The sequence below is a fragment of the Coregonus clupeaformis genome, chromosome 20, assembly GCF_020615455.1.
Source record: "Coregonus clupeaformis isolate EN_2021a chromosome 20, ASM2061545v1, whole genome shotgun sequence".
NCBI classification, from domain to species: Eukaryota; Metazoa; Chordata; class Actinopteri; order Salmoniformes; family Salmonidae; genus Coregonus; species Coregonus clupeaformis.
Window position 1 is genome coordinate 38,339,115 of NC_059211.1, and position 25,701 is coordinate 38,364,815.

The window sequence follows — 25,701 nt, forward strand, 5'->3', positions numbered from 1 at the left end:
CGTGTGATGGCGGGTTTTGTGAGTCCTCACACGTGTGGTTCTCTACAATCTGTGGTCTCTGCCTGTCAGACATTCAGAAGAATATCTACATTTGGACTTAGAAGGTAAGCAGCCTTTTGCTAAGAATGTTTTCCACAAAACTTTGGCTCATATTTTACTCGTTGTTGTAGCGAACTACTAGCTAGTTAACTATTCGTATTGAAATATCCAGCTAACTGATGAATTATCGCTAGCTAGCGTTACTGTAGCTAGCAGCTTTGTAAGTAACGTTACCTATTAAAGTTTAGATTTGATGCCGATGTTATGTCCAGTGCACGATTTTATGTTATATTGTTGCAGGAAGTAGAAAACTTTAGAAATAGAAATCACTTTACGTGATTCTTTATCTTGCTAGCTACTTTGTTGCTACAACAATCAAATCCGAGTTTGATTTCATTCTTGCTTGTTTGATTTTGTTACCTAGTTAGCTAACCCAATTACTTCCAATATCTCTGGCTAAATTGCTAGCCGACATCAGACGCTTTGTTGTGATGGCGAACTCATCATAGCTAACAAAGCATTCTTTTCATATGGAGGACACTGGTTATCAGTTAACGAAATACCCCTGATCGAGCCCGAGCTGCATGCCTTGTGATGCAACACGCAAATAATAAAGTTGACCCAGTATGATTACTTTCCGAATGCCATGTATAGAGAGGTGAGTGGAATGGGAATCGGCATCATGAACCATATCAATTTAGCGAGCTAAAGTGAACTCCTCTTTCTACCCTGTATTTTTGTCTAACTTTTTATAACTTAGTTACAGTTGGGGCAGGTTATGCAATGCAAAGAAACTGCAAATTTAGCTGAACAGCTAGGCTGCCTTGTCTCAGACTAGCACTATATTCATACGTGACAGTATCAGTGGACCTCAAATGCTACAGTAAACATTCCTTTGAGGGTCATTATTGTGGTCAGAGCATTGAGACACCGTTAGAACCCAAAGTGCAGTGTGTAGCAACCCGCACCAATAAACCAACAGTAAGGCTACACTTACAGACACGTATTTGATCTCGCACCAATATGCATCTTTGTAAAATGTCCTGTGTTTAGCTGACAGACACTAGTGTCACAAAAATAAAGCACACTGTTCTGGCTACTGAGTTTACCTCTGTCCAGGGCATGATCAAGTGAAAGGTCAACACAGGGACAGGTCTGGAGTCAGTCCTTATAGATTATCTATTGATTGTGTTTAATCTAAAGATGGTTAATGTTCAATTACTCTTCTGTCACGTGACCTCTACTATGTGCATAGTGATGTATGTGCTATGTCACCATTGGGTTTTGAAATGCAGTTGTTTTTTTCCCTCATCTTCTCTAGTTATGGCAGTAGTGAGGTTCTACAGTAAGGAGGCTGAGAGGGGGCGGGTCTTACAGACCGCTGCTCAGCTTCAACCCCAGCTGTCAATCACCAGTGAGCTCTGCTACAATGTTGAGCTGACAGGTGAGTGTGTTTGTGCATGTGTGTATAATGTATATGAGTGAAAGATACACACAAATACTTAGGCTGACTGGCTGTCGCTATCTGGAAGGCCAAAGTTAGTTACTTTAAGGAGCAGTTCTCTCTGTGGGTCTAACCCCAAGAAGTTCTGGACAATGGTGAATGAACTGGAGAATATTCCCTCCTCCTCACAGCTGCCCATGTTCCTTAATGTTGATGATGTGGTTGTTACTGACAAAGAGCACATGGCTGAGCTCTTTAATCACCACTTCATTTGACTCAGCCATGCCTCCTTGCTTGTCCAACATTTCCTCATCTCCCAGTCCTTTAATGCGACTATCCCTGATGCTCCTCCCTCTTTTTCCCCTGCCCCGCTACAAAGTTTCTCCCTGCAGGCGGTCACGGAGTCCGAGGTGCTAAAGGAGCTCCTTAAACTTGACACCAAAAAACCATCTGGGTCAGATGGTTTAGATCCTTTCTTCTTTAAGGTTGCAGCCCCTATCATCGCTGAGCCTATCTCTCACCTTTTTAACCTGTCTCTCCTCTCTGGTGAGGTTCCCATTGCTTGGAAGGCAGCCACTGTGCGTCCTTTATTTAAAGGGGGAGATCAAGCTGATCCTAACTGTTATGGGCCAATTTCTATCTTGCCCTGTTTATTAAAGGTGTTTTGTCTATATTGTCTATAACATTTGTCTATAATCAACTGACTGGCTTTTTTAATGTCTAGTATTCTCTCTGGTTTGCAATCTGGTTTCCGCTCAGGTTATGGATGTCACTGCAACCTTAAAGATCCTAAATTATGTCACCATTGCCCTTGATTCTAAGCAATGTTGTGTTGCTATTTTTATTGACCAGAGTGCAGTGTATAAAGTTAGAACATCTGCTATCTCAGCCACTGCCTGTCACCAAGGGAGTACCCCAAGGCTCGATCCTAGGCCCTTCTCAATTTACATCAACAACATAGCTCAGGCAGTATAAAGCGCTCTCATTCATTAATATGCAGATTATATAGTCTTCTACTCAGCTGGCCCCTCCCCGGATTTTGTGTTAAACGCTCTACAACAAAGCTTTCTTGGTGTTCAACAAGCTTTCTCTGCCCTTAACCTTGTTCTGAACACCTCCAAAACAAAGGTCATGTGGTTTGGTAAGAAGAATGCCTCTCTCCCCACTGGTGTGATTACTACATCTGAGGTTTTAGAGCTTGATGTAGTCACCTCATACAAGTATGGCTAGATAGTACAATGTCCTTCTCTCAGCACATATCCAAGCTGCAGGCTAAGGTTAAATCTGGACTTGGTTTCCTCTATCGTAATCGCTCCTCTTTCACCCCAGCTGCCAAACTAACTCTGATTCAGATGACCATCCTACCCATGCTAGATTAGAGATGTAATTTATAGATGTTCTTTACCATTCGGCCTTCAGATTTGCCACCAATGCTCCTTATAGGACACATCACTGCACTCTATACTCCTCTGTAAACTGTCCGTCTCTGTATACCCGACGGAAGACCCACTGGTTGATGCGTATTAAAAAAATAAATTTGAAATGAAGGTAAACAAAAAAAAGTGTCTTTAGCAAATATTAGACTCTCTAATTCTCTCTCTCCCGTCCTCCCTCATCTCTCTCCCTTTCCTCCCCTAGGTGCAGAGTCTCTGAGTGCAGAGCAGAGGGAGGTGCTGCTGTGGCTGTTCCGCCCCGCTTTGCAGACAGAACAGCTGTCTGACAAACCATACCTGACAGAGGGAGAGGGAGGAACACTGGTGGAGATCGGACCTAGGTACACACACACACCCGCGGGCCTAGAGTATAGTGAAATGTTCAAATCAACCCTTGCGCCCCACTGTTGATGTGTTGTGGTCTAATGTTCTTTGTTTGTGCTGCCCCCTCTAGGTTGAACTTTTCAACTGCATGGTCCACTAACGCTGTGTCCATCTGTCAGAGTGCTGGACTGACCAGCGTCACCAGAGTAGAGCTGTCCAGAAGACTGCTGATACAAGTACACAAATACACAGACACACACAATTTAGGTGCAATTTCTCAGGCTGCCATATCGCACAAGGGGACAACTCCTGGGTCAATTCTAACTCTCCTGTCCCTTTCTCTCTCCTCCCTCCAGCCCAAGGATGGACAGAGTGAGACAGTGCTGGGTGGAGAGGTGGAGAGACTGGTCAGCAGTCTGTATGACAGTATGACTGAGTGTGTGTACACACATCCCATCTCCTCCTTCACTGTGGCAACCAAACCACAGGAAGTGTTTGAGGTAGACATCCTGGGGAAAGGACGAGCTGCCCTGGAGACCGCTAACGACGAGCTGGGTGAGTACACACACGCACATGTTAACGTTAGATATCTCATCAGGTCTTCTATCTGTTCCTTCCTGTCTACAGTTTTCTTTATTTTCTCACTCTTTTTCTGATGTCAGCTATCTCTTGTTGTCCTCTCTAACATTTCCTTTTCCCTCCCCCTCTCTCATTCTCCAGTCCATCTCCTTATGGGAGTATGCCTACTTTGTCACATGATGTGTAATCTAATGACATAGATGGTTGAAGTCACAGGACTGTGACAGTGTCATTGATTAGCTCACGTGTGTCTGTAATTACACTAAGGCACACTTTGTGTGTTTGTGTAATTAGATTAAAGCATGCTGTGTGAGCAGTGATTTAACCGTTTGCAATATCAATGTGTGTGTAGTAAATTCAATCCCTCACACTTTCTGAGAGGCCTGTGGAGTTGAAGGCTGAATAACAAACTCACCCACATGAACAGCTTTCCCTTGATCACTAGTCTTATTTTTTGAATTGTGGCCTTGAGGAAGTGAGCTCCCTGTTTCATCTGTCATGTTTCATTGTTGATCCAAATAACATATTCAAGTGTGCGTGTGTGTAGGTCTGGCCTTTGACTCGTGGGATCTGGACTACTACACATCGTTGTTCCAGAGAGTGAAGAGGAACCCCACCAGTGTGGAGTGTTTCGACCTCGCCCAGTCCAACAGGTAGGTGTGTTTTGTTGGTGGTGTACTCTTTATTCTTCCTTCAGCCTAAGAGAAAGTATTTGGTATGTAGTAGTTGCCGTTTTTTCATTTCCTGTCTCTGTGCCGCCCCTCCCTCAGTGAGCACAGTCGTCATTGGTTCTTCCGGGGGCGTATGGTGATTGACGGACAGGAGCAGAAGGAGACTCTGTTCAGCCTCATCATGGACACCCAGCGTCATAGCAACCAGAACAACGTCATCCAGTTCTGTGACAACAGCAGGTAGGAGAGATGGTGTAAGGAAGGACTCTTTTACAAAATGTCACACAATGATGGTGTGACATTTCATAGCGTGTGTGTGTGTGTGTAGTGGTATAAAGGGGATGGAGGTGGAGTGTATGTACCCCAGAGACCCTTGCCAGGCCAGTTCCTACGAGTTGAGACGCTCTGAAAGACACGTCATCTTCACTGCTGAGACACACAACTTCCCCACTGGTGAGAACATACGCACACACTCACACAGGTCAGGAGCATGTTAAAGAGATCTTTCATACATATATTTACACACCTTTTTGAAATCTCCTCTCTCCCTGCCTTCCCCCTTCTTTATTTAACCCCAGGTGTCGCTCCGTTCAGTGGTGCAACCACAGGGACAGGAGGGCGTATCAGAGATGTGCAGAGTGCTGGGCAGGGCGGGCACGTTGTTGCTGGCACCGCCGGATACTGCTTTGGCAACCTCCACATACCTGGTAAGTGTCTGGAGAGATGTCTATCTGTACCTGCCTCTGTCTGTCGTGAGGATCATGGAAATGGCAGGAAACCTTGCATGAGTAAATTATGACCAATTGTCCATCTCATCTTCTCCCCCCATCCTTCTCATCTCTCCCCCCATCTCATCTTCTCCCCCATCCATCTCCTCTCTCCCCCCATCCATCTCCTCTCTCCCCCCATCCATCTCTTCTCTCCTCTCTCCCTCCACCCTTCTCCTCTCTCCCCCCACCCTTCTCCTCTCTCCCCCCACCCTTCTCCTCTCTCCCCCCACCCTTCTCCTCTCTCCCCCACCCTTCTCCTCTCTCCCCCCACCCTTCTCCTCTCTCCCCCCACCCTTCTCCTCTCTCCCCCCACCCTTTTCCTCTCTCTCCCCCCACCCGTTTCCTCTCTCCCCCCACCCGTCTCCTCTCTCCCATCCTTCTCCTCTTTCCCCCCACCCGTCTCCTCTCTCCCATCCTTCTCCTCTTTCCCCCACCCTTCTCCTCTCTCCCTCCACCCCTTCTCCTCTCTCCCCCCATCCTTCTCCTCTCTCCCCCCCATCCTTCTCCACCCTCCCCAGGTTACAGCCTGCCATGGGAGTGTAAGGGGGAGGGGTGGGAGTACCCCCCCAGCTTCGCCTCTCCCCTGCAGGTGGTCATCGGAGCCAGTGACGGAGCGTCGGACTACGGCAACAAGTTTGGAGAGCCAGTCCTGGCAGGTACAGACACGATCACTGGAAACAACAGCAGCATCTGAAATTGCACCCTAGAAGAAAAGTGCTCAAAATAGCCCACGTTAACATATGTAGCTTAAGAAACAAGGTTCATGAAATCAGTAATTTGCTAGTAACAGATTACATTCATATTCTGACTATCTCTGAAACTCACTTAGATAATTCCTTTGATGATACAGTGGTAGCAATACAATGTTATAACATTTACAGAAAATATAGAAATGTCAATGGTGGAGGTGTTGCTGTTTATATTCAGGATCTCATGTTAAATACTGTTGAAGTAATATGGCTACAGGTTCATCTGCCTCACCTAATGCCCATTCTGGTGGGAAGCTGCTATAGACCACCAAGTGCTAACAGTCAGTATCTGGATAACATGTGTGAAATGCTTGATAATGTATGTGATATCAATACAAGAGGTATACTTTCTGGGTGATTTAAATATTGACTGGCTTTCATCAGGCTGCCCACTCAAGAGAACGCTTCAAACTGGCGGCAGGTAGCTTAGTGGGTAAGAGCGTTGTGCCAGTAACCGAAAGGTCGCTGGTTCTAATCCCCGAGCCGACTAGGTGAAAAATCTGTTGATGTGCCCTTGAGCAAGGCACTTAACCCTAATTGCTCCTGTAAGTCGCTCTGGATAAGAGCGTCTGCTAAATGACAAAAATAAATACATAAATAAATAAAAATAAGATAGAAAAATGATAAAAAAGATATTTCCAAAAAAAATAATGTAACCGGTGCCTGCAACCTAGTTCAGGTTATCAGGGTAGTTACAAACAGTACAGGAATGAAATCATCAACATGTATTGATCATATCTTTACTAATGCTGCAGAGATTTGTTTGAAAGCAGTATCCAAATCCATTGGATGTAGTGATCACAATATCGACAACAAACTTTCAGCAGGCTTATAGAGAAGGACATTCAACAAGCACAGCACTTACACAAATGACTGATGATTGGCTGAGAGAAATTGATGGTAAAAAGATTGTGGGGGCTGTTTTTAGATTTCAGTGCGGCTTTTGACATTATCGATCATAGTCTGCTGCTGGAAAAACGTATGTGTTATGGCTTTACTCCCCCTGCTACAGTGCCTTGCAAAAGTGTTCAGCCCCCTTGGCGTTTTTCCTATTTTGTGAAATGTCAAATGTCAGAATAATAGTAGAGAATGATTTATTTCAACTTTGATTATTTTCATCACATTCCCAGTGGGTCAGAAGTTTACATACACTCAATTAGTATTTGGTAGCATTGCCTTTAAATTGTTTAACTTGGGTCAAACGTTTCGGGTAGCCTTCCACAAGCTTCCCACAATAAGTTGGGTGAATTTTGGCCCATTACTCCTGACAGAGCTGGTGTAACTGAGTCAGGTTTTGTAGGCCTCCTTGCTCGCACACGCTTTTTCAGTTCTGCCCACAAATGTTCTATAGGATTGAGGTCAGGGCTTTGTGATGGCCACTCCAATACCTTGACTTTGTTGTCCTCAAGCCATTTTGCCACAACTTTGAAAGTATGCTTGGGGTCATTGTCCATTTGGAGGCCTATTAGCGACCAAGCTTTAACTTCCTGACTGATGTCTTACATTTACATTTTAGTCATTTAGCAGACGCTCTTATCACGAGCGACTTACAGGAGCAATTAGGGTTAAGTGCCTTGCTCAAGGGCACAGACAGATTTTTCACCTCGTCGGCTCAGGGATTAGAACCAGCGACCTTTCTTATACTGGCACAACGCTCTTAACCACTAAGCTACCTGCCGCCTGAGATGTTGCTTCAATATATCCACATAACTTTCCTTCCTCATGATGCCATCTATTTTGTGAAGTGCACCAGTCCCTCCTGCAGCAAAGCACCCCCACAGCATGATGCTGCCATCCCCGTGCTTCACGGTTGGGATGGTGTTCTTCGGCTTGCAAGCATCCACCTTTTTCCTCCAAACATAATGATGGTCATTATGGCCAAACAGTTATATTTTTGTTTCATCAGACCAGAGGACATTTCTCCAAAAAGTACGATCTTTGTCCCCATGTGCAGTTGCAAACCGTAGTCTGGCTTTTTTATGGCGGTTTTGGAGCAGTGGCTTCTTCCTTGCTGAGCGGCCTTTCAGGTTATGTCGATATAGGACTTGTTTTACTGTGGATATAGATGTCTTGGAATGGCCTAGTCAAAGCCCAGACCTCAATCCAATTGAGAATCTGTGGTATGACTTAAAGATTGCTGTACACCAGCGGAACCCATCCAACTTGAAGGAGCAGGAGCAGTTTTGCCTTGAAGAATGGGCAAAAATCCCAGTGGCTAGATGTGCCAAGCTTATAGAGACATACCCCAAGAGACTTGCAGCTGTAATTGCTGCAAAAGGTGGCTCTACAAAGTATTGACTTTGGGGGGGTGAATAGTTATGCACGCTCAAGTTTTCTGTTTTTTTGTCTTATTTCTTGTTTGTTTCACAAGAAAAAAATGTTTTGCATCTTCAAAGTGGTAGGAATGTTGTGTAAATCAAATGATACAAACCCCCCAAAAATCCATTTGAATTCCAGGTTGTAAGGCAACAAAATAGGAAAAATGCCAAGGGGGGTGAATACTTTCGCAAGCCACTGTATATTGTGGATACAGAGTTACCTGTCTAACAGAACACAGAGAGTGTTCTTTAATGGAAGCCTCTCCAACATAATCCAGGTAGAATCAGGAATTCCCCAGGGCAGCTGTCTAGGCCCATTACTTTTTTCAATATTTACTAATGACATGCCACTGGCTTTGAGTAAAGCCAGAGTGTCTATGTATGTGGATGACTCAACACTATACATGTCAGCTACTACAGCGACTGAAATGACTGCAACACTTAACAAAGAGATGCAGTTAGTTTCAGAGTAAGTGGCAAGGAATAAGTTAGTCCTACATATTTCTAAAACTAAAAGCATTGTATTTGGGACAAATCATTCACTAAACCCTAAACCTCAACTAGATCTTGTAATAAATAATGTGGAAATTGAGCAAGTTGAGGTGTCTAAACTGCTTGTAGTAACTCTGGATTGTAAACTGTCATGGTCAAAACATATTGACACAACAGTAATTAAGATGGGGAGAAGTATGTCCATAATAAAGCGCTACTCTACCTTCTTAACAGCACTATCAACAAGGCAGGTCCTACAGGCCCTAGTTTTGTCACACCTGGACTACTGTTCAGTCGTGTGGTCAGGTGCCACAAAAAAGGACTTAGGAAAATTGCATTTGGCTCAGAACAGGGCAGCACGGCTGGCCCTTGGATGTACACAGAGAGCTAATATTAATAATATGCATGTCAATCTCTCCTGGTTTAAAGTGGAGGAGAGATTGACTTCATCACTACTTGTATTTATTAGAGGTATTGACATGTTGAATGCATCGAGCTGTCTGTTTGAACTACTGGCGCACAGCTCGGACACACATGCATACCCCACAAGACATGCCACCAGAGGTCTCTTCACAGTCCCCAAGTCCAGAAAAGGCTATGGGAGGCGCACAGTACTACATAGAGCCATGACTACATGGAACTCTATTCCACATCAAGTAACTGATGCAAGTAGTAAAATTAGATTAAAACAACAGATTAAAAAAACACCCTATGGAAGAGCGGGGACTGTGAAGCAACACAAACATAGACACATGCATACACACACACGGTAACATATGCGCTATACACACACGTACACATAGGTTTTGTACTGTAGATATGTGGAGTAGGGGCCTAAGGGCACACAGTGTGTTGTGAAATCTGTGAATGTAGTGTAATGTTTAAAATTATATGAACTGCCTTAATTTTGCTGGACCCCAGGAAGAGTAGCTGCTGCCTTGGCAGCAGCTAATGGGGATCCATAATAAATACAAATATAGTGCTGCTGAAGTACTTCAATAGTAGTGCGCTATATAGGGAATAGAGTGCCATTTCATACACCCTGATCAAAAGTGGTGCAACGTCTAGGGAATAGGGTCCCATTTCAGACTTAACCAACATGAGAGAGAATTTTTTTGTTGTTGGTTGAAACCACAGTAGGTAAACTTGCTCTCTGTCTCCATCCAGGCTTTGCTCGGTCCTTCGGCATGCGACTGGCCAGTGGGGAGAGGAGAGAGTGGATCAAACCAATCATGTTCAGCGGTGGCCTGGGCTCCATCGAAGACGCACATGTGAAGAAGGAGCAGGCGGAGAAAGGTGAGATCTTTGGTTAGAGCTGATTGGTCAACGCGTGGAAATCGACTAGGTCATTTATTGACATTATATGATTATTTTAAACATCATAGAATTACTGCCAGTCTGTAAACACAACTGTTACTTGAGCTGTTGTGTTTGTCAGGAATGGAGGTGGTGAAGATCGGGGGTCCGGTTTACAGGATCGGAGTGGGGGGGGGGGCTGCCTCCTCTATCCAAGTGCAGGGTGATAACTCCAGTGCCAGAGACCTGGGGGCGGTGCAGAGAGGAGATGCTGAGATGGAACAGAAGATGAACCGGGCTCTCAGGGCCTGTCTGGAGAGAGCGGGAGGAAACCCTATCTGTAGTATACATGACCAGGGGGCGGGGGGCAATGGTAAGGAGAGTGTGTGTGTGACAAAGCTGAGGAACGGAAGTCTGAGTTGTGATTATTTGTGTGTTAGATTTTGTAGTTGTGTGTTGGGTGTGTAGTTGTGTGCTGGGTGTTGGATTAATGTAGTTGTGTTGTAGGTAACGTGTTGAAGGAGCTGTGTGAGCCGGCGGGAGCTGTGATCTATTGCAGCAGGTTTAAGAGAGGAGACCCCACCCTCAGTGTGTTGGAGCTGTGGGGGGCGGAGTACCAGGAGAGCAACGCCATGCTCATCCGCCAATCAGATCACTCCTTCCTGGAGAGGGTGTGTCAGAGGGAGAAGTGCCCTGTTGACTTTGTAGGAAACATCACCGGAGATGGAAAGGTAAAGAGAGGGAGGGAGGAAAGGGGAGAATTTCTGCTCACAACTGAATCACATTATTTTTCATTTTACCACACAACTTTCAAATGGGGTATGAGTGATCTTAATAATGGTCTCTCTCCATGTGTAGATAGTGCTAGTGAATGATGTGGGTGTTGGTGCAGGAGAGGACAAGACAGACAGAGTGCGCTGTCCTGTAGACCTCCATCTGGACTGGGTGCTGGGGAAGATGCCCCAGAAGGACTTTGTCATGGAGAGGATGACCCCTGACCTCAAGCCTCTGTCTCTTCCCACTGGGCTGGGTGTAAGAGATGCCCTAGACAGAGTCCTACGCCTGCCCGCCGTCGCCTCCAAACGCTACCTTACTAACAAGGTGTGTGTGTTTTAGGGATTTCACTCTCAGTAGTATTTGATCCTCACGTTAAAAACATTAAAAAAATTAAATTAAGGCCGTTAGGTTTAGTACCGTAATTTTCGGACTATAAGCCGCGCCTTTTTTCCAATTTTTCGACCCTGCGGCTTATATAACGGTGCGGCTAATCTATGGATTTTTACAGCTAACGGCCACTAGAAGACCTCCTAAATCTATGGATTTTACAGGTTACAGTCCACCAACTTTAACTCTATGGGCTCTATGACCGGTCTGCGCCCCCCACCTTTAAGCGGCGGGCTCCAGCAGGAAAAGCTGGAGGCCCGAAAAGAGTGAGACAGGTAGCGCGTAAAAGTGTAACCGAGAGTGGTACGAGAGACAGAATGAGAGACAGACAGACAGACATTACGAGAGCGAGACAGTTTGTCTCTTTCCCGACAATCCCCTCTGTGCACGAACCCTTACATATGGTAATTAAACATTAAAACACCTGCGACTTATAGTCCAGTGCGGCTTATATATGTACACATCATTCCATTCAATATCATTCAATTTAGCTGCTGCGGCTTATACTCCGGTGCGCCTTATAGTGCGGTAAATAAAATGTTTTGGTAGAGAGAGAAGCTCTGAGCTCATTTTGTATCCTCTGTCTCCCTTAATCTCTCTCTCTCTCTTAATCTCTCTCTCGCTCTCTTCTGTGTCTCCATCCCTCTCTCTTATCTTCTGTCTCCATCCCTCTCTCTTCTGTGACTCTATCCCTCTCTCTTATATTCTGTCTCCATCTCTCTTATCTTCTGTCTCCATCCCTCTCTTCTGTGTCTCCATCCCTCTCTCTTATCTTGTTTCCATCCCTCTCTCTTATCTTCTGTCTCCATCCCTCTCTCTTATCTTCTGTCTCCATCCCTCTCTCTTATCTTCTGTCTCCATCCCTCTCTCTTATCTTCTGTCTCCATCCCTCTCTCTTATCTTCTGTCTCCATCCCTCTCTCTTATCTTCTGTCTCCATCCCTCTCTTATCTTCTGTCTCCATCCCTCTCTCTTATCTTCTGTCTCCATCCCTCTCTCTTATCTTCTGTCTCCATCCCTCCCTCTTCTGTGTCTCCATCCCTCTCTTCTGTGTCTCCATCCCTCTCTCTTATCTTCTGTCTCCATCCCTCTCTCTTATCTTCTGTCTCCATCCCTCTCTCTTATCTTCTGTCTCCATCCCTCTCTCTTATCTTCTGTCTCCATCCCTCTCTCTTATCTTCTGTCTCCATCCCTCTCTCTTATCTTCTGTCTCCATCCCTCTCTTCTGTGTCTCCATCCCTCTCTCTTATCTTCTGTCTCCATCCCTCCCTCTTCTGTGTCTCCATCCCTCCCTCCTCTGTGTCTCCCTCCCTCTCTCCCCTCCCTTTCTCAGGTGGACCGGTCTGTTACAGGTCTGGTTGCCCAGCAACAGTGCGTTGGTCCTCTCCACACCCCATTGGCTGATGTCGCTGTCGTTGCTCTATCGCCATTCGGCCTGAAGGGGGCGGCAACCGCCATCGGGGAACAACCAATCAAAGGTCTCGTTTCCCCGGGGGCGGGAGCTCGCATGGCCGTGGGGGAAGCGCTGACCAATCTGGTGTTTGCTGAAGTCACAGCCCTGAAGGTAATCGAATATAACAGGGGCACGGTTAGAATCACAGCCCTGACAGGAACAGAAAATTATAGGCATGCAATGATCACAGCAAGAGATAATTATAAGGGTGCAATGACATTGACCACAGTCAAAGCCCTTCAGAAAGACAGAAAACTAACTTTTAGCAAAAATCAGCACCAGTCTCTCTGTGCTAAGTGCTGACTGTGTGTGTGTGTGTGTGTGTGTTCTCAGGATGTAAAGTGCAGTGGTAACTGGATGTGGGCGGCAAAGCTCCCTGGTGAAGGGGCATGTCTCTGGGAGGCGTGTCAGGCCATGTGTGATGTCATGGGTCAGCTGGGTGTGGCCATCGATGGAGGGAAGGACTCACTGAGCATGGCTGCTAGAGTTGGTACAGAGACTGTCAAAGCACCAGGTACATTGTGTGTGTGTTTAGGGGTCTGTGTGTGTGTTTGGGACAGGCAGTGTGTTTTTTAGTACAGTATGTGTGTGTTGTGTATAAATCTGTCTTCTCTCTAGGTGCTCTGGTCATCTCTGTGTATGCTGTGTGTCCTGACATCACGGCTACTGTTACCCCTGACCTGGAGAACCCTGACGGACAAGGTACGCTACTCACGCATACACACACACACTCTTGAACAGACACATTCACACAGCACATCACAATACTGACACAGCTCAACATTTAAACCTTTTCCTGAGTTGATTTCCACACACACACCTCTCTAACATTCCTCCTCTCCAGGTGTGTTGCTGTGGGTTCCCGTGAGTCCAGGTCACTACAGACTGGGAGGGTCAGCTCTGGCCCAGTGTTACGGTCAGTTAGGTGACCACTCACCTGACCTCGACCGCCCGGAGCTACTGACTGCCTGCTTCAATACCACACAGATCCTTCTACACGGTCAGTCACACTTTATATCAGTATGTCTAATATACTGTAACCGTACTGTCTGCTGAGTGTATCATACCAGTGTATTATAGTCAGTATTGTATCATACCAGTGTACTGTCGGAGTGTATTGTAGAAGTGTGTTATGTGTGTTGCAGACCGCCTGCTGAGTGCAGGACATGACATCAGTGACGGAGGGCTCATTTCCTGTCTGCTTGAGATGGCGTTCGCAGGGAATCGTGGGATAGACGTGGACCTGCCCTCTCTGGGTGCTGGAGGTCAGTATGACAGAGAATTCCATTACTTTATTTAAACCCCTAAGGGGCAAGGAAGGCATCAATATTCTCTATATGCAATACATACAACACAGAGCTCTCTCACTTACCATCTCTCCCTCTCTCTATGTCCCCTCCCCCTCACTTCCTATAGTCCTGGAGGTGTTATTCAGTGAGGAGTTGGGCTTGGTAGTGGAGGTGTGTAAGAGGGACGTGGAGAGTGTGTGTCAGAGGTACACACACGCTGGACTACAGTGTCACCGCATCGGCACCACCCAAGGCTTCGGACCAGAGTCCATGGTGAGACAGACACACTATTTATATCACTATTGTTTGTCTTGGATGATCATATCGTGCAGAATCCTAAGTTAGATACTTAAGCAGTAAGGCCCGGGGGGTGTGGTATATGGCCAATATACCATGGCTAAGGGCTGTTCTTAAGTGCCTGGATACAGCCCTTAGCTGTGGTATATTGGCAATATACTGTACCACAAACCCCCAAGGTGCCTTAATGCTATTATAAACTGGTTACCAACCTAATTAGAGCAGTACAAATAAATGTTTTGTCATACCCATGGTATATGGTCTGAAATACCACGGCTATCAGTATTCAGGGCTCGAACCACCCAGTTTATAATATAGAATTGAGCACTTGACTCAAACTCAGATAAGTAATGCATTGATATCAATGTTTTTTGGGGGATGTTGTTTAATTTTGTTGTTGTTGACATTGTCCTTCCTCTTCCTGTCTCAGGTCAGAGTTCATGTGGACGGACAGGAAGTGCTGAGCGAGCGTCTGCCCAGCCTCCGGGCGTTGTGGGAGGGCACCAGTTTCCAGCTTGAGCGCCTGCAGGCCAATCAGCTGTGTGTACAGCAGGAAGAGGAGGGGCTAGCCTCACGCACACAGCCCTACTTCAAACTCACCTTTGACCCCATGGAGAAACCCAGCATGAACGGTCTGGGTGCAGGCCAGCCTCGCGTGGCTGTGGTCAGAGAGGAGGGCAGCAACGGAGACAGAGAGATGGCCGTCTCTCTCTACATGGCTGGCTTTGAGGTACCGCGCACACATACACACATACACATACATACACCTAATTTGTTTGTGACACCTCTCTCTCTGTGTCTATATCTAGGTATGGGATGTGACCATGCAGGACCTGTGTTCAGGCTCTTTAACTCTAGAGATCTTCAAGGCTCTGGTGTTTGTAGGAGGATTCAGCTATGCAGACGTCCTGGGCTCAGCTAAAGGTAAGCACAAAGGCACACGCATACAACATGTACACATACACACTCATATTCGCTTTAACCCTGTGTGTGTCTGTCTCCTGATAGGCTGGGCTGCCACGGTGACCTATAACCCCCGGGCCAGGGCGGAGTTTGAGCAATTCCGCCGTCGTGACGACACGCTGAGTCTGGGTGTTTGCAACGGCTGTCAGCTCCTAGCCCTGCTGGGATGGGTCGGAGAGGGGGAGGAGGGAGGAGGTGGTAGGCTAACCGTTTGGCTTTGGTGTCTACTTACTACAGTTTCTTCCCAGAGAGTGATTCAGCAAGACAAAGATTAATTTGAAGACTCTATTTTGAGTACTGTTCCCTTAGACATGACAGTCCCACTCACCCTCTTGCTGTGTGTTTGTCTCTACAGAGTCTGAGGTGGTCCTGACCCATAACCAGTCCGGCAGGTTTGAGTCGAGGTTCGTCAGTGTGGGGATCAAGGCCTCTCCTTCAGTCTGGCTCCGGGGCATGGAGGGCTCTGCCCTGGGCGTCTGGGTGGCTCACGGGGAAGGTACAATAATCTTTAAATAATCTTCAGCCTATCTAGCGTCATAGACAACTATTGCAATTTTCGACATGATAAATGTTGGCAATGATGCACGAACACCAAGGGTCATCCAACTGAAACAAGGTTATCTGTAAACGGTGTCCTTATCCTCCCTCTCCATCTTCTCCCTCTCTCCAGGTCTGGTTCAGTTCCGTTCCCCCCAGGTTCAGCAGCGTATCATCTCCTCCAGCCTCGCCCCCCTCCGTTACCTAGATGACACGGGCGCACCCACTGAAGTGTACCCCCAGAACCCTAACGGCTCTCCCCAGGGCCTGGCGGGGCTGAGCTCCAGGGATGGGCGCCACCTGGCCATGATGCCCCACCCGGAGCGCTGTACCTTGGGCTGGCAGTGGCCATGGGCCCCAAGGGAGCTCCGGAGCTCCCTCAGCACCACCTCTCCCTGGCTACGCATGTTTACTAACGCTGCTGCCTGGTGTAGTCATCAACAGTGAGGGAGCTAGCTAGACAACACAGCTCTTTCACACTGTAGTCCAACTGTGGAAATCAGAATTGGGCTTGAATGTCAGTTGCACTGCTGAAATGGTCAAACATTCCTATTACTACCCCACATCATTACACGTTATTCACTGTTCTGTTTTAACTGAACGCTGAAATCAGTCATTGTGACTTAAAATAGTATTTTCTGAACCTGAAAAGTATTTGCATAAAATGTTTTACATTCCAGAGAATCAATGCTGAAACAGACCCCACCAATCACTGCACCGTGGTCAAAAGTATCTGATCAATCACTTGAGCTGTCTTTAACATTACAAAGGTCACGGTACTACTAACACAGTTTGATTGGTCCTCTGTTTATCACTGGTACTGTTCAATTATAGTGGGAGATTTTGTAATTTACTGACAAATTGACAAATGGTTTAAGAACTGTTATTTTCTATCAAACTGAGAACTAATTAAATATATTTCAAAGTGGAGATGGAATAACTGATACAAGGATAATGTATATTTTAATGTGTAGTTGAATGTCTATATTGTATTTTGATGTGTATTGTTCTGCTAAACAGGGCTCAATAGTCATTGGTCTCAGCATTGACTCCCTGTTCAATAAGGACGAAGAACAAACTTTCAGAACAATAAATACATCATTTATAGGATTTTACAAGTATTCACAATATTAATATCAAGTATTTACAGTTTCATTTTATAGTACTGACATCACTGAGAAACAGCAGGGTTGCATTGAGCAGGGTGCAATATAATAGGTCTACATTTAAGCTGCACCCCCCTGAACAGACCCCAGGCTTCATTGAACCACTGAAGGCCATTGATAACGATGATAACACGGTCACCAAAATAAAGGCTACAGGTAGGGTTGCAAAATTGCAGGAACGTTCAATAAATTCCCTGTTTTTTTTCCCTACAAATCCTGGTTGGAGGATTCTGGATTTCCTGCTTATTCCCTCCTGATTCTGGGAATCTTCCAACCGAGATTTAGGGAAAACCTGGGAATTTATTGAAACTTACCGGAATTTTGCAACCCTAGCTACAGGTACTGTAGGAGTAGAAAGAAAAACTACACAAAAAAACATTGAAATGCTACATTTAAAAAAAAAAATAAAAAAATCCATAAAACATGCCACTGGAGGAGGAGAAACTAGTTGTGTAGGTTCCACCATGTTGCTTTCACAAGATCAGTGGTCATGAAGGAAAGAAGGCTAGTTGTATGACACTTGAGACTCACTTGTATTCAGCAATGCATAAACTGGGCCTCTGGTTAGACTTACCACTGTTGGGCTGTAATTTGCTGAAAACCTGAACACGTCTCTGCTAGTGCTACAATGAGTCCAAAACCTGGGGTGTAATCATTAGTCCAAACTGTTTTGCAACAAAAACGAGAGTTTCTATTAGACAAATTCAGTTAGATCCCTCTCCATTTGGTTCCTAGTGAATACTCCCCTGTTAACCCCTGGATGAAAACCAGCAGACACTCTGCTTACTTCTTGCTAGGTCTCGCTCTCAAAAAATAGGTTCTTTACCTCAAGAGATCTCCTGTTGAAATGAAGGCTAAATCACTGCTGGCCATCATTTCTGCTGCTCGCTCTACAGAGAGTTACTGAACAGGCCTACCCCCTGTGTGCTCTGATGAGTTCCCACTATCTGGTGCCATCTGCTGGTTGATGTTGATAACACAGATGAGCAGCAGGAAGACCACCACCAGGTCATCCAGGACCCCCAGGAGGCCAGACAGGGAGGGTGGAGCATCCAGGGGGGGCGTGGAGAAGGACACCACAGTCCCCAGACAGCAAAGCGCCACCCGGAGGAAGAAGAGACACACTAGGCCCCCCATGGTGACCAGGCGACGGACTAGCAGCTGCAGGAACAGGGGCGTGTCACACAGGTAGTCTGTCACCTAAGGGACAGAAGACAAACAGGGACACAGGTGTGAGTAGAGGGTGTCACGGTCACCTCGCCTGGCTTCAGGTGGGACAGAGAGATCTGGCTCTTGTTCAATAGAGCAGGGGTTTCCAAACGTTTTGGGGCTGGGATTCCTTTGATAGCAAATTCATCAGTGATTTAAAAATAGCATACAAGGAGTTTTACTACGACATCTGCAGTGCATGACTGGACGAACCAAGTCCTGGGCCCAGTGAAAGAACATTTGAAAGGCCCTTCTGTTGTTATTGGAGAGAAGAAATGGATGTCTTCAAGCTCATTTCCTACAATTCTACACATTTTGCCATAGGCAGAGTGCATTCAGTGCATTCATGTTCAAAGCATCATTTTTGAGGAATACAAGAAGTATTGAGTTGAAAATGTGATAATTGGTGGAGAACTGTAGATACCAATATCCCAGGCCCATGTTGCCCATGGTTAAGAACATACATTGTAGATTAATAATATTTGTGTTGGGGAGTAGTGAACTACATGTAGTTCAACTACCCGTGCGTCAATCTAAGTAACATAATAAAAAAATCCCCAGCAAAATCTGTCAATTTAAGCTAGAGATATCTGGGGGTTTTGCATGGGCTTCGTCTCATCCACCACATCTGCAGTGGAAGGTGGCCGAGCTGCAGCGGTGTTTGTCAGACCATGAGACATCCCGTAAATCGGTCAACAAAATAATATGACCACTATGTGGAAAGGGGAGACTCTCACGAACACGAACTTGATGGTCTTCTCTCCCCACGGGTCTCATCTGAAGGTAACCCATACAAATGAATTGAAGTAAAGAGGTAGTTTTGTGCCAACACAAATAAGGGGTTAAATATGTGTCCCAAAAAATATATACAGTTGAAGTCAGAAGTTTACATACACTTACAGTGGGGAAAAAAAGTATTTAGTCAGCCACCAATTGTGCAAGTTCTCCCACTTAAAAAGATGAGAGAGGCCTGTAATTTTCATCATAGGTACACGTCAACTATGACAGACAAAATGAGAAAAAGAAAATCACATTGTAGGATTTTTAATGAATTAATTTGCAAATTATGGTGGAAAATAAGTATTCGGTCAATAACAAAAGTTTCTCAATACTTTGTTATATACCCTTTGTTGGCAATGACACAGGTCAAACGTTTTCTGTACACTGTTGCTGGTATTTTGGCCCATTCCCCCATGCAGATCTCCTCTAGAGCAGTGATGTTTTGGGGCTTTCAACTCCCTCCAAAGATTTTCTATGGGGTTGAGATCTGGAGACTGGCTAGGCCACTCCAGGACCTTGAAATGCTTCTTACGAAGCCACTCCTTCGTTGCCCGGGCGGTGTGTTTGGGATCATTGTCATGCTGAAAGACCCAGCCACGTTTCATCTTCAATGCCCTTGCTGATGGAAGGAGGTTTTCACTCAAAATCTCACGATACATGGCCCCATTCATTCTTTCCTTTACACGGATCAGTCGTCCTGGTCCCTTTGCAGAAAAACAGCCCCCAAAGCATGATGTTTCCAGCCCCATGCTTCACAGTAGGTATGGTGTTCTTTGGATGCAACTCAGCATTCTTTGTCCTCCAAACACGACGAGTTGAGTTTTTACCAAAAAGTTATATTTTGGTTTCATCTGACCATATGACATTCTCCCAATCCTCTTCTGGATCATCCAAATGCACTCTAGCAAACTTCAGACGGGCCTGGACATGTACTGGCTTAAGCAGGGGGACACGTCTGGCACTGCAGGATTTGAGTCCCTTGCGGCGTAGTGTGTTACTGATGGTAGGCTTTGTTACTTTGGTCCCAGCTCTCTGCAGGTCATTCGCTAGGTCCCCCGTGTGGTTCTGGGATTTTTGCTCACCGTTCTTGTGATCATTTTGACCCCACGGGGTGAGATCTTGTGTGGAGCGCCAGATCGAGGGAGATTATCAGTGGTCTTGTATGTCTTCCCTTTCCTAATAATTGCTCCCACAGTTGATTTCTTCAAACCAAGCTGCTTACCTATTGCAGACTCAGTCTTCCCAGCCTGGTGCAGGTCTACAATTTTGTTTCTGGTGTCCTTTGACAGCTCTTTGGTCTTGGCCATAGTGGAGTTTGGAGTGTGACTGTTTGAGGTTGTGGACAGGTGTCTTTTATACTGATAACAAGTTCAAACAGGTGCCATTAATACAGGTAACGAGTGGAGGACAGAGGAGCCTCTTAAAGAAGAAGTTACAGGTCTGTGAGAGCCAGAAATCTTGCTTGTTTGTAGGTGACCAAATACTTATTTTCCACCATAATTTGCAAATCAATTCATAAAAAATCCTACAATGTGATTTTCTGGAAAAAAAATTATCCGTTTGTTTGTCATAGTTGACGTGTACCTATGATGAAAATTACAGGTCTCTCTCATCTTTTTAAGTGGGAGAACTTGCACAATTGGTGGCTGACTAAATACTTTTTTCCCCCACTGTAGGTGGAGTCATTAAAACTTGTTTTTCAACCATTCCACAAAATTCTTGTTAACAAACTATAGTTTTGGTAAGTCGGTTAGGACATCTACTTTGTGCATGACAAGTAATTTTTCCAACAATTGTTTACAGACAGATTATTTCACTTATAATTCACTATCACAATTCCAGTGGGTCAGAAGTTTACATACACTAAGTTGACTGTGCCTTTAAACAGCTTGGAAAATTCCAGAAAATGATGTCATGGCTTTAGAAGCTTCTCATAGGCTAATTGACATAATTTGAGTCAATTGGAGGTGTACCTGTGGATGTATTTCAAGGCCTACCTTCAAACTCAGTGCATCTTTGCTTGACATCATGGGAAAATCAAAAGAAATCAGCCAAGACCTCAGAAAAGAAATTGTAGACCTCCACAAGTCTGGTTCATCCTTGGGAGCAATTTCCAAACGCCTGAAGGTACCACGTTCATCTGTACAAACAATAGTACGCAAGTATAAACACTATGGCACCACGCAACCGTCATACCGCTCAGGAAGGAGCGTTCTGTCTCCTAGAGATTAACATACTTTGGTGCGAAAAGTGCAAATCGATCCCAGAACAACAGCAAAGGACCTTGTGAAGATGCTGGAGGAAACAGGTACAAAAGTATCTATATCCACAGTAAAACGAGTCCTATATCAACATAACCTGAAAGGCCGCTCAGCAAGGAAGAAGCCACTGCTCCAAAACTGCCATAAAAAAGCCAGACTACGGTTTGCAACTGCACATGGGGACAAAGATCGTACTTTTTGGAGAAATGTCCTCTGGTCTGATGAAACAAAAAAAGAACTGTTTGGCCATAATGACCATCGTTATGTTTGGAGGAAAAAGGGGGTTGCTTGCAAGCAGAAGAACACCATCCCAACCGTGAAGCACGGTGGTGGCAGCGCTTTGCTGCAGGAGGGACTGGTGCACTTCACAAAATAGATGGCAACATGAGGAAGGAAAATTATGTGGATATATTGAAGCAACATCTCAAGACATCAGTCAGGAAGTTAAAGCTTGGTCGCAAATGGGTCTTCCAAATGGACAATGACCCCAAGCATACTTCCAAAGTTGTGGCAAAATGGCTTAAGGACAACAAAGTCAAGGTATTGGAGTGGCCATCACAAAGCCCTGACCTCAATCCTATAGAAAATGTGTGGGCAGAACTGAAAAAGCGTGTGTGAGCAAGGAGGCCTACAAACCTGACTCCGTTACACCAGCTCTGTCAGGAGGAATGGGCCAAATTTCCCCCAACTTATTGTGGGAAGCTTGTGGAAGGCTACCTGAAACGTTTGACCCAAGTTAAACAATTTAAAGGCAATGCTACCCTATACTAATTGAGTGTATGTAAACTTCTGACCCACTGGGAATGTGATGAAATAAATAAAAGCTGAAATAAATCATTCTCTCTACTATTATTCTGACATTTCACATTCTTAAAATAAAGTGGCGATCCTAACTGACCTAAGACAGGGAGGTTTTACTATGATTAAATGTCAGGAATTGTGAAAAACTGAGTTTAAACGTATTTGGCCAAGGTGTATGCAAACTTCCGACTTCAACTGTATATGGTCCCAGTAAAAAGTTTGGACACAGCTACTCATTCAAGGGTTATTCTTTATTTTTACTATTTCCTACATCGTAGAATAATAGTGAAGACACAAAACTATGAAATAGCACATATGGACTCATGTAGTAACTAAAAAAGTGTTAACCAAATTCAAATATATTTTATATTTGAGATTCTTCAAAGTAGCTACCCTTTGCCTTAATTACAGCTTTGCACACTCTTGGCATTCTCTCAACCAGCTTCATGAGGTAGTCACCTGGAATGCATTTCAATTAACAGGTGTGCCTTGTTAATTTCTGGAATTTATTTCCTTCTTAATGCGTTTGAGCCAATCAGTTGTGTTGTGACAAGGTAGGGGGGGTATACAGAAGATAGCCCTATTTGGTAAAAGACCAAGTCCATATTATGGCAAGAACAGCTCAAATAAGCAAAGAGAAACGACAGTCCACCACTACTTAAAGACATGAAGGTCAGTCAATACGGAACATTTCAAGAACTTAGAAAGTTTTTTCAAGTGCAGTCGCAAAAACCATCAAGCGCTATGATGAAACTGGCTCTCATGAGGACCGCCATAGGAAAGGAAGACCCGAAGTTACCTCTGCTGCAGAGGATAAGTTCATTAGAGTTACCAGCCTCAGAAACTGCAGCCCAAATAAATGCTTCACAGATTTCAAGTAACAGACACATCTCAACATCATTGCTGCAAAGAAGCCACTACTAAAGGACACTAATAAGAGGAATAGACTTGCTTGGGCCAAGAAACATGAGCAATGTTTATTAGACAAGTGGAAATCTGTTCTTTGGTCTGATGAGTCCAAATGTGAGATTTTTGGTTCCAACTGCCGTGTCTTTGTGAGACGCAGAGTAGGTGAACGGATGATTTCTGCATGTGTGGTTCCCACCGTGGAGCATGGAGGAGGAGGTGTGATGATGTGGGGGTGCTTTGCTGGTGACACTGTCTGTGATATATTTAAAATTCAAGGCACACAACCAGCATGGCTACCACAGCATTCTGCAGCGATACGCCATCCCATCTGGTTTGCGCTTAGTGGGACTATCATTTGTTTTTCAACAGGACAATGACCCAACACACCTCCAGGCTGTGTAAGGGCTATTTGACTAAGGACGAAAGTGATGGAGTGCTGCATCAAATGACCTGGCCTCCACAATCACCCGAGCTCAACCCAATTGAGATGGTTTGGGATGAGTTGGACCGCAGAGTGAAGGAAAAGCAGCCAACAAGTGCTCAGCATATGTGGGAACTCCTTCAAGACTGTTGGAAAAGCATTCCCTGCGAAGCTGATTGAGAGAATCCCAAGAGTGTGCAAAGCTGTCATCAAGGCAAGGGGTGGCTACTTTGAAGAATCTCAAATATAAAATATATTTTGATTTGTTTAACACTTTTTTGGTTACTATTTGATTTCATATGTGCTATTTCATAGTTTTTATGTCTTCACTATTATTCTACAATGTAGAAAATAGTCAAAATAAAGAAATATCCTTGAATGAGTAGGTGTGTCCAAACCTTTGACTGGTACTGTATATTTCCTAGATATATGACAGACACTTCAAAACCATTTTTTGCCATTTATGAATGTGTTATTCAATGTGTTTCTGTGGGCTATAGTAGTAAAGGCCAAATTCAATATTTTATCAAATCATTTTTGTATTTATTTATTTTATAACGTAAGGGGTCCTAAAATTCTAAATAGCTAAATGATCCATGGTATGTCCAATCTTAAAATAATTCCATATGTTTGTTTAGTAGAACCCCTTAGTAGAACTAGATTGTAGTGTGGTTGTAGCATGTTTTAATAAAGGTTATTTTACATTTGACATTTTTAGTCAATTAGCAGACGCTCCTATCCAGAGCGACTTACAAATAGTGAGTGCATATATATATATATTTTTAAAGGTTTTGTGTGTTACTAGGTTGTAGTGGGGTTGTAGCATGGTTTGATAAAGGTAATGAAACGGTTTTGTATGTGACTAGGTTGTAGTGTGGTTGTAGCATGGTTTGATAAAGGTAATGAAAAGGTTTTGTATGTGACTAGGTTGTAGTGGGGTTGTAGCATGTTAATAAAGGTTATAAGAAGGTTTTGTGTGTGGTACTGACCTTTCGAGGGGCTCCTGAGTAGCGTTTGTTGTAGTCTGTGATTTCTCCCAGAACCTCCCTCTCTTTTCTGTCTGACCAACCCTCACTGAACAGACGATACATGACCCTGACCTAAGAGAGAGAGAGAATCCATTCCAGTTACATTCAATCAATTCTGAACCATTATTCATCACTTTTATTCAACTTAAAGGGATAGTTCACCCAAATTACAAAATTGCATGTTGGTTTCCTTACCCAGTAAGCTGTCTATTGACAAGGTTTGACAGCAATCCATGCTTTGGTTTAGTTCCCTGGCACTGTTTCCAAATGCTAACGTTTTAACATTTGTGGCACAAATCCCATTCAAGTCATGGGACCAATATTAGCATTTTTTGCACATCATGTCCAAATCATCCAAAAGTATCTAAATTTGATTGTGAAGCTCACAAAAGTCACTTATAGATGATTTGAACATAATGCGTGAAAAATGCCAGGGAAACTAAACCAAAGCATGGATTGCTGTCATAACTTGTACATAGACTGCTTCAGGGTAAGGAAACCAATGTGCCATTTTGTAATTTGGGTGAACTATCCCTTTAAATAATTTTGCTCCATTTCTTGTCAGATAACAAGTGTAACATCATGGTAATAATGGCTGTTTCTACAGTTGGGTGTATCTTGCTTACCTTTTGTCTACACAGAGGGCAGCTTATGGCATCCAGCCAGGACCCATGTCTCCAGTAAGAGATCAGACAGGGAGCTGCAGACAGAGAAACAAGGTAATATAAATAAGTACTCAATCACTTCTATTTTCATTAATATTTTTACCCCCAAAACAACGATTCACCATTAAGAAAACACTGTCATATTGCTAGTGTAGTGTGTTTATATTATTGTGCGTGAGGCGAAATGCGGGTATGAGCAAAATGCTGACGGCAGCATTAGAAGCTGTTGTAGTAGTGATATGACCTTGAATTAACACACACTTGGATGGTGTTTAAGTGTAAAGTACAGCTCCTCTCTCTCCCACTCTCTCTCTTACTCGCTCTCTCTCTCTGAGGGGAAGGCAGGGTTAAGTGTGGCAGGTAGGGTGGATCGCTCTCTCTCTCTGAGGGGAAGGCAGGGTTAAGTGTGGCAGGTAGGGTGGATCGCTCTCTCTCTCTGAGGGGAAGGCAGGGTTAAGTGTGGCAGGTAGGGTGGAGTAGTTATTGCATCACGTGATGATGACACAGACAATGGTCAAGGTTAGGTGAAGGAGAGGGAGAGGAGATTGGCCGTTGCTACTATCATTATCAACCACTATCTTAACCCACCACTGATATACAGTGCATTCAGAAAGTATTCATACCCCTTGACTTACAGTGGCTTG

At 44.7% G+C, this 25,701-nt stretch overlaps 2 protein-coding genes across 4 annotated transcripts in view; one reads left to right on the forward strand and one right to left on the reverse strand.

Moving 5' to 3' along the window:
- On the forward strand, positions 1-16,927 carry pfas (phosphoribosylformylglycinamidine synthase). 2 transcript variants are annotated; one of them, XM_041839215.2, is made up of 25 exons: positions 1-104; positions 1,361-1,483; positions 3,122-3,257; positions 3,371-3,476; positions 3,597-3,795; positions 4,367-4,472; positions 4,590-4,730; positions 4,819-4,943; positions 5,069-5,197; positions 5,779-5,916; positions 9,987-10,115; positions 10,258-10,488; positions 10,623-10,846; positions 10,974-11,216; positions 12,612-12,842; positions 13,065-13,245; positions 13,350-13,433; positions 13,576-13,731; positions 13,877-13,996; positions 14,148-14,293; positions 14,748-15,047; positions 15,127-15,241; positions 15,326-15,478; positions 15,636-15,776; positions 15,951-16,927. In XM_041839215.2, the coding sequence occupies exons 2-25, from the start codon at positions 1,363-1,365 to the stop codon at positions 16,262-16,264; spliced, it is 3,969 nt and encodes a 1,322-aa protein (XP_041695149.2). In that variant the 5' UTR covers positions 1-104; positions 1,361-1,362; the 3' UTR covers positions 16,265-16,927. The 2 variants fall into 2 exon arrangements, with proteins under 2 accessions (XP_041695149.2, XP_041695150.2); XM_041839216.2 differs by having other exon boundaries at positions 15,326-15,475.
- The window catches only part of LOC121533360 (E3 ubiquitin-protein ligase RNF170), a 22,683-nt gene continuing 13,878 nt past the window's right edge, over positions 16,897-25,701 (reverse strand). For both annotated transcript variants that reach the window (XM_041839221.2, XM_041839220.2), the window contains 3 exons: positions 25,019-25,092; positions 24,354-24,464; positions 16,897-18,183 (listed from right to left, as the gene is read on the reverse strand). In XM_041839221.2, coding sequence (XP_041695155.1) covers positions 17,884-18,183; positions 24,354-24,464; positions 25,019-25,092 — 485 coding nt within the window. In that variant the 3' untranslated portion in view covers positions 16,897-17,883. The remainder of the gene's footprint in view (positions 18,184-24,353; positions 24,465-25,018; positions 25,093-25,701) is intronic.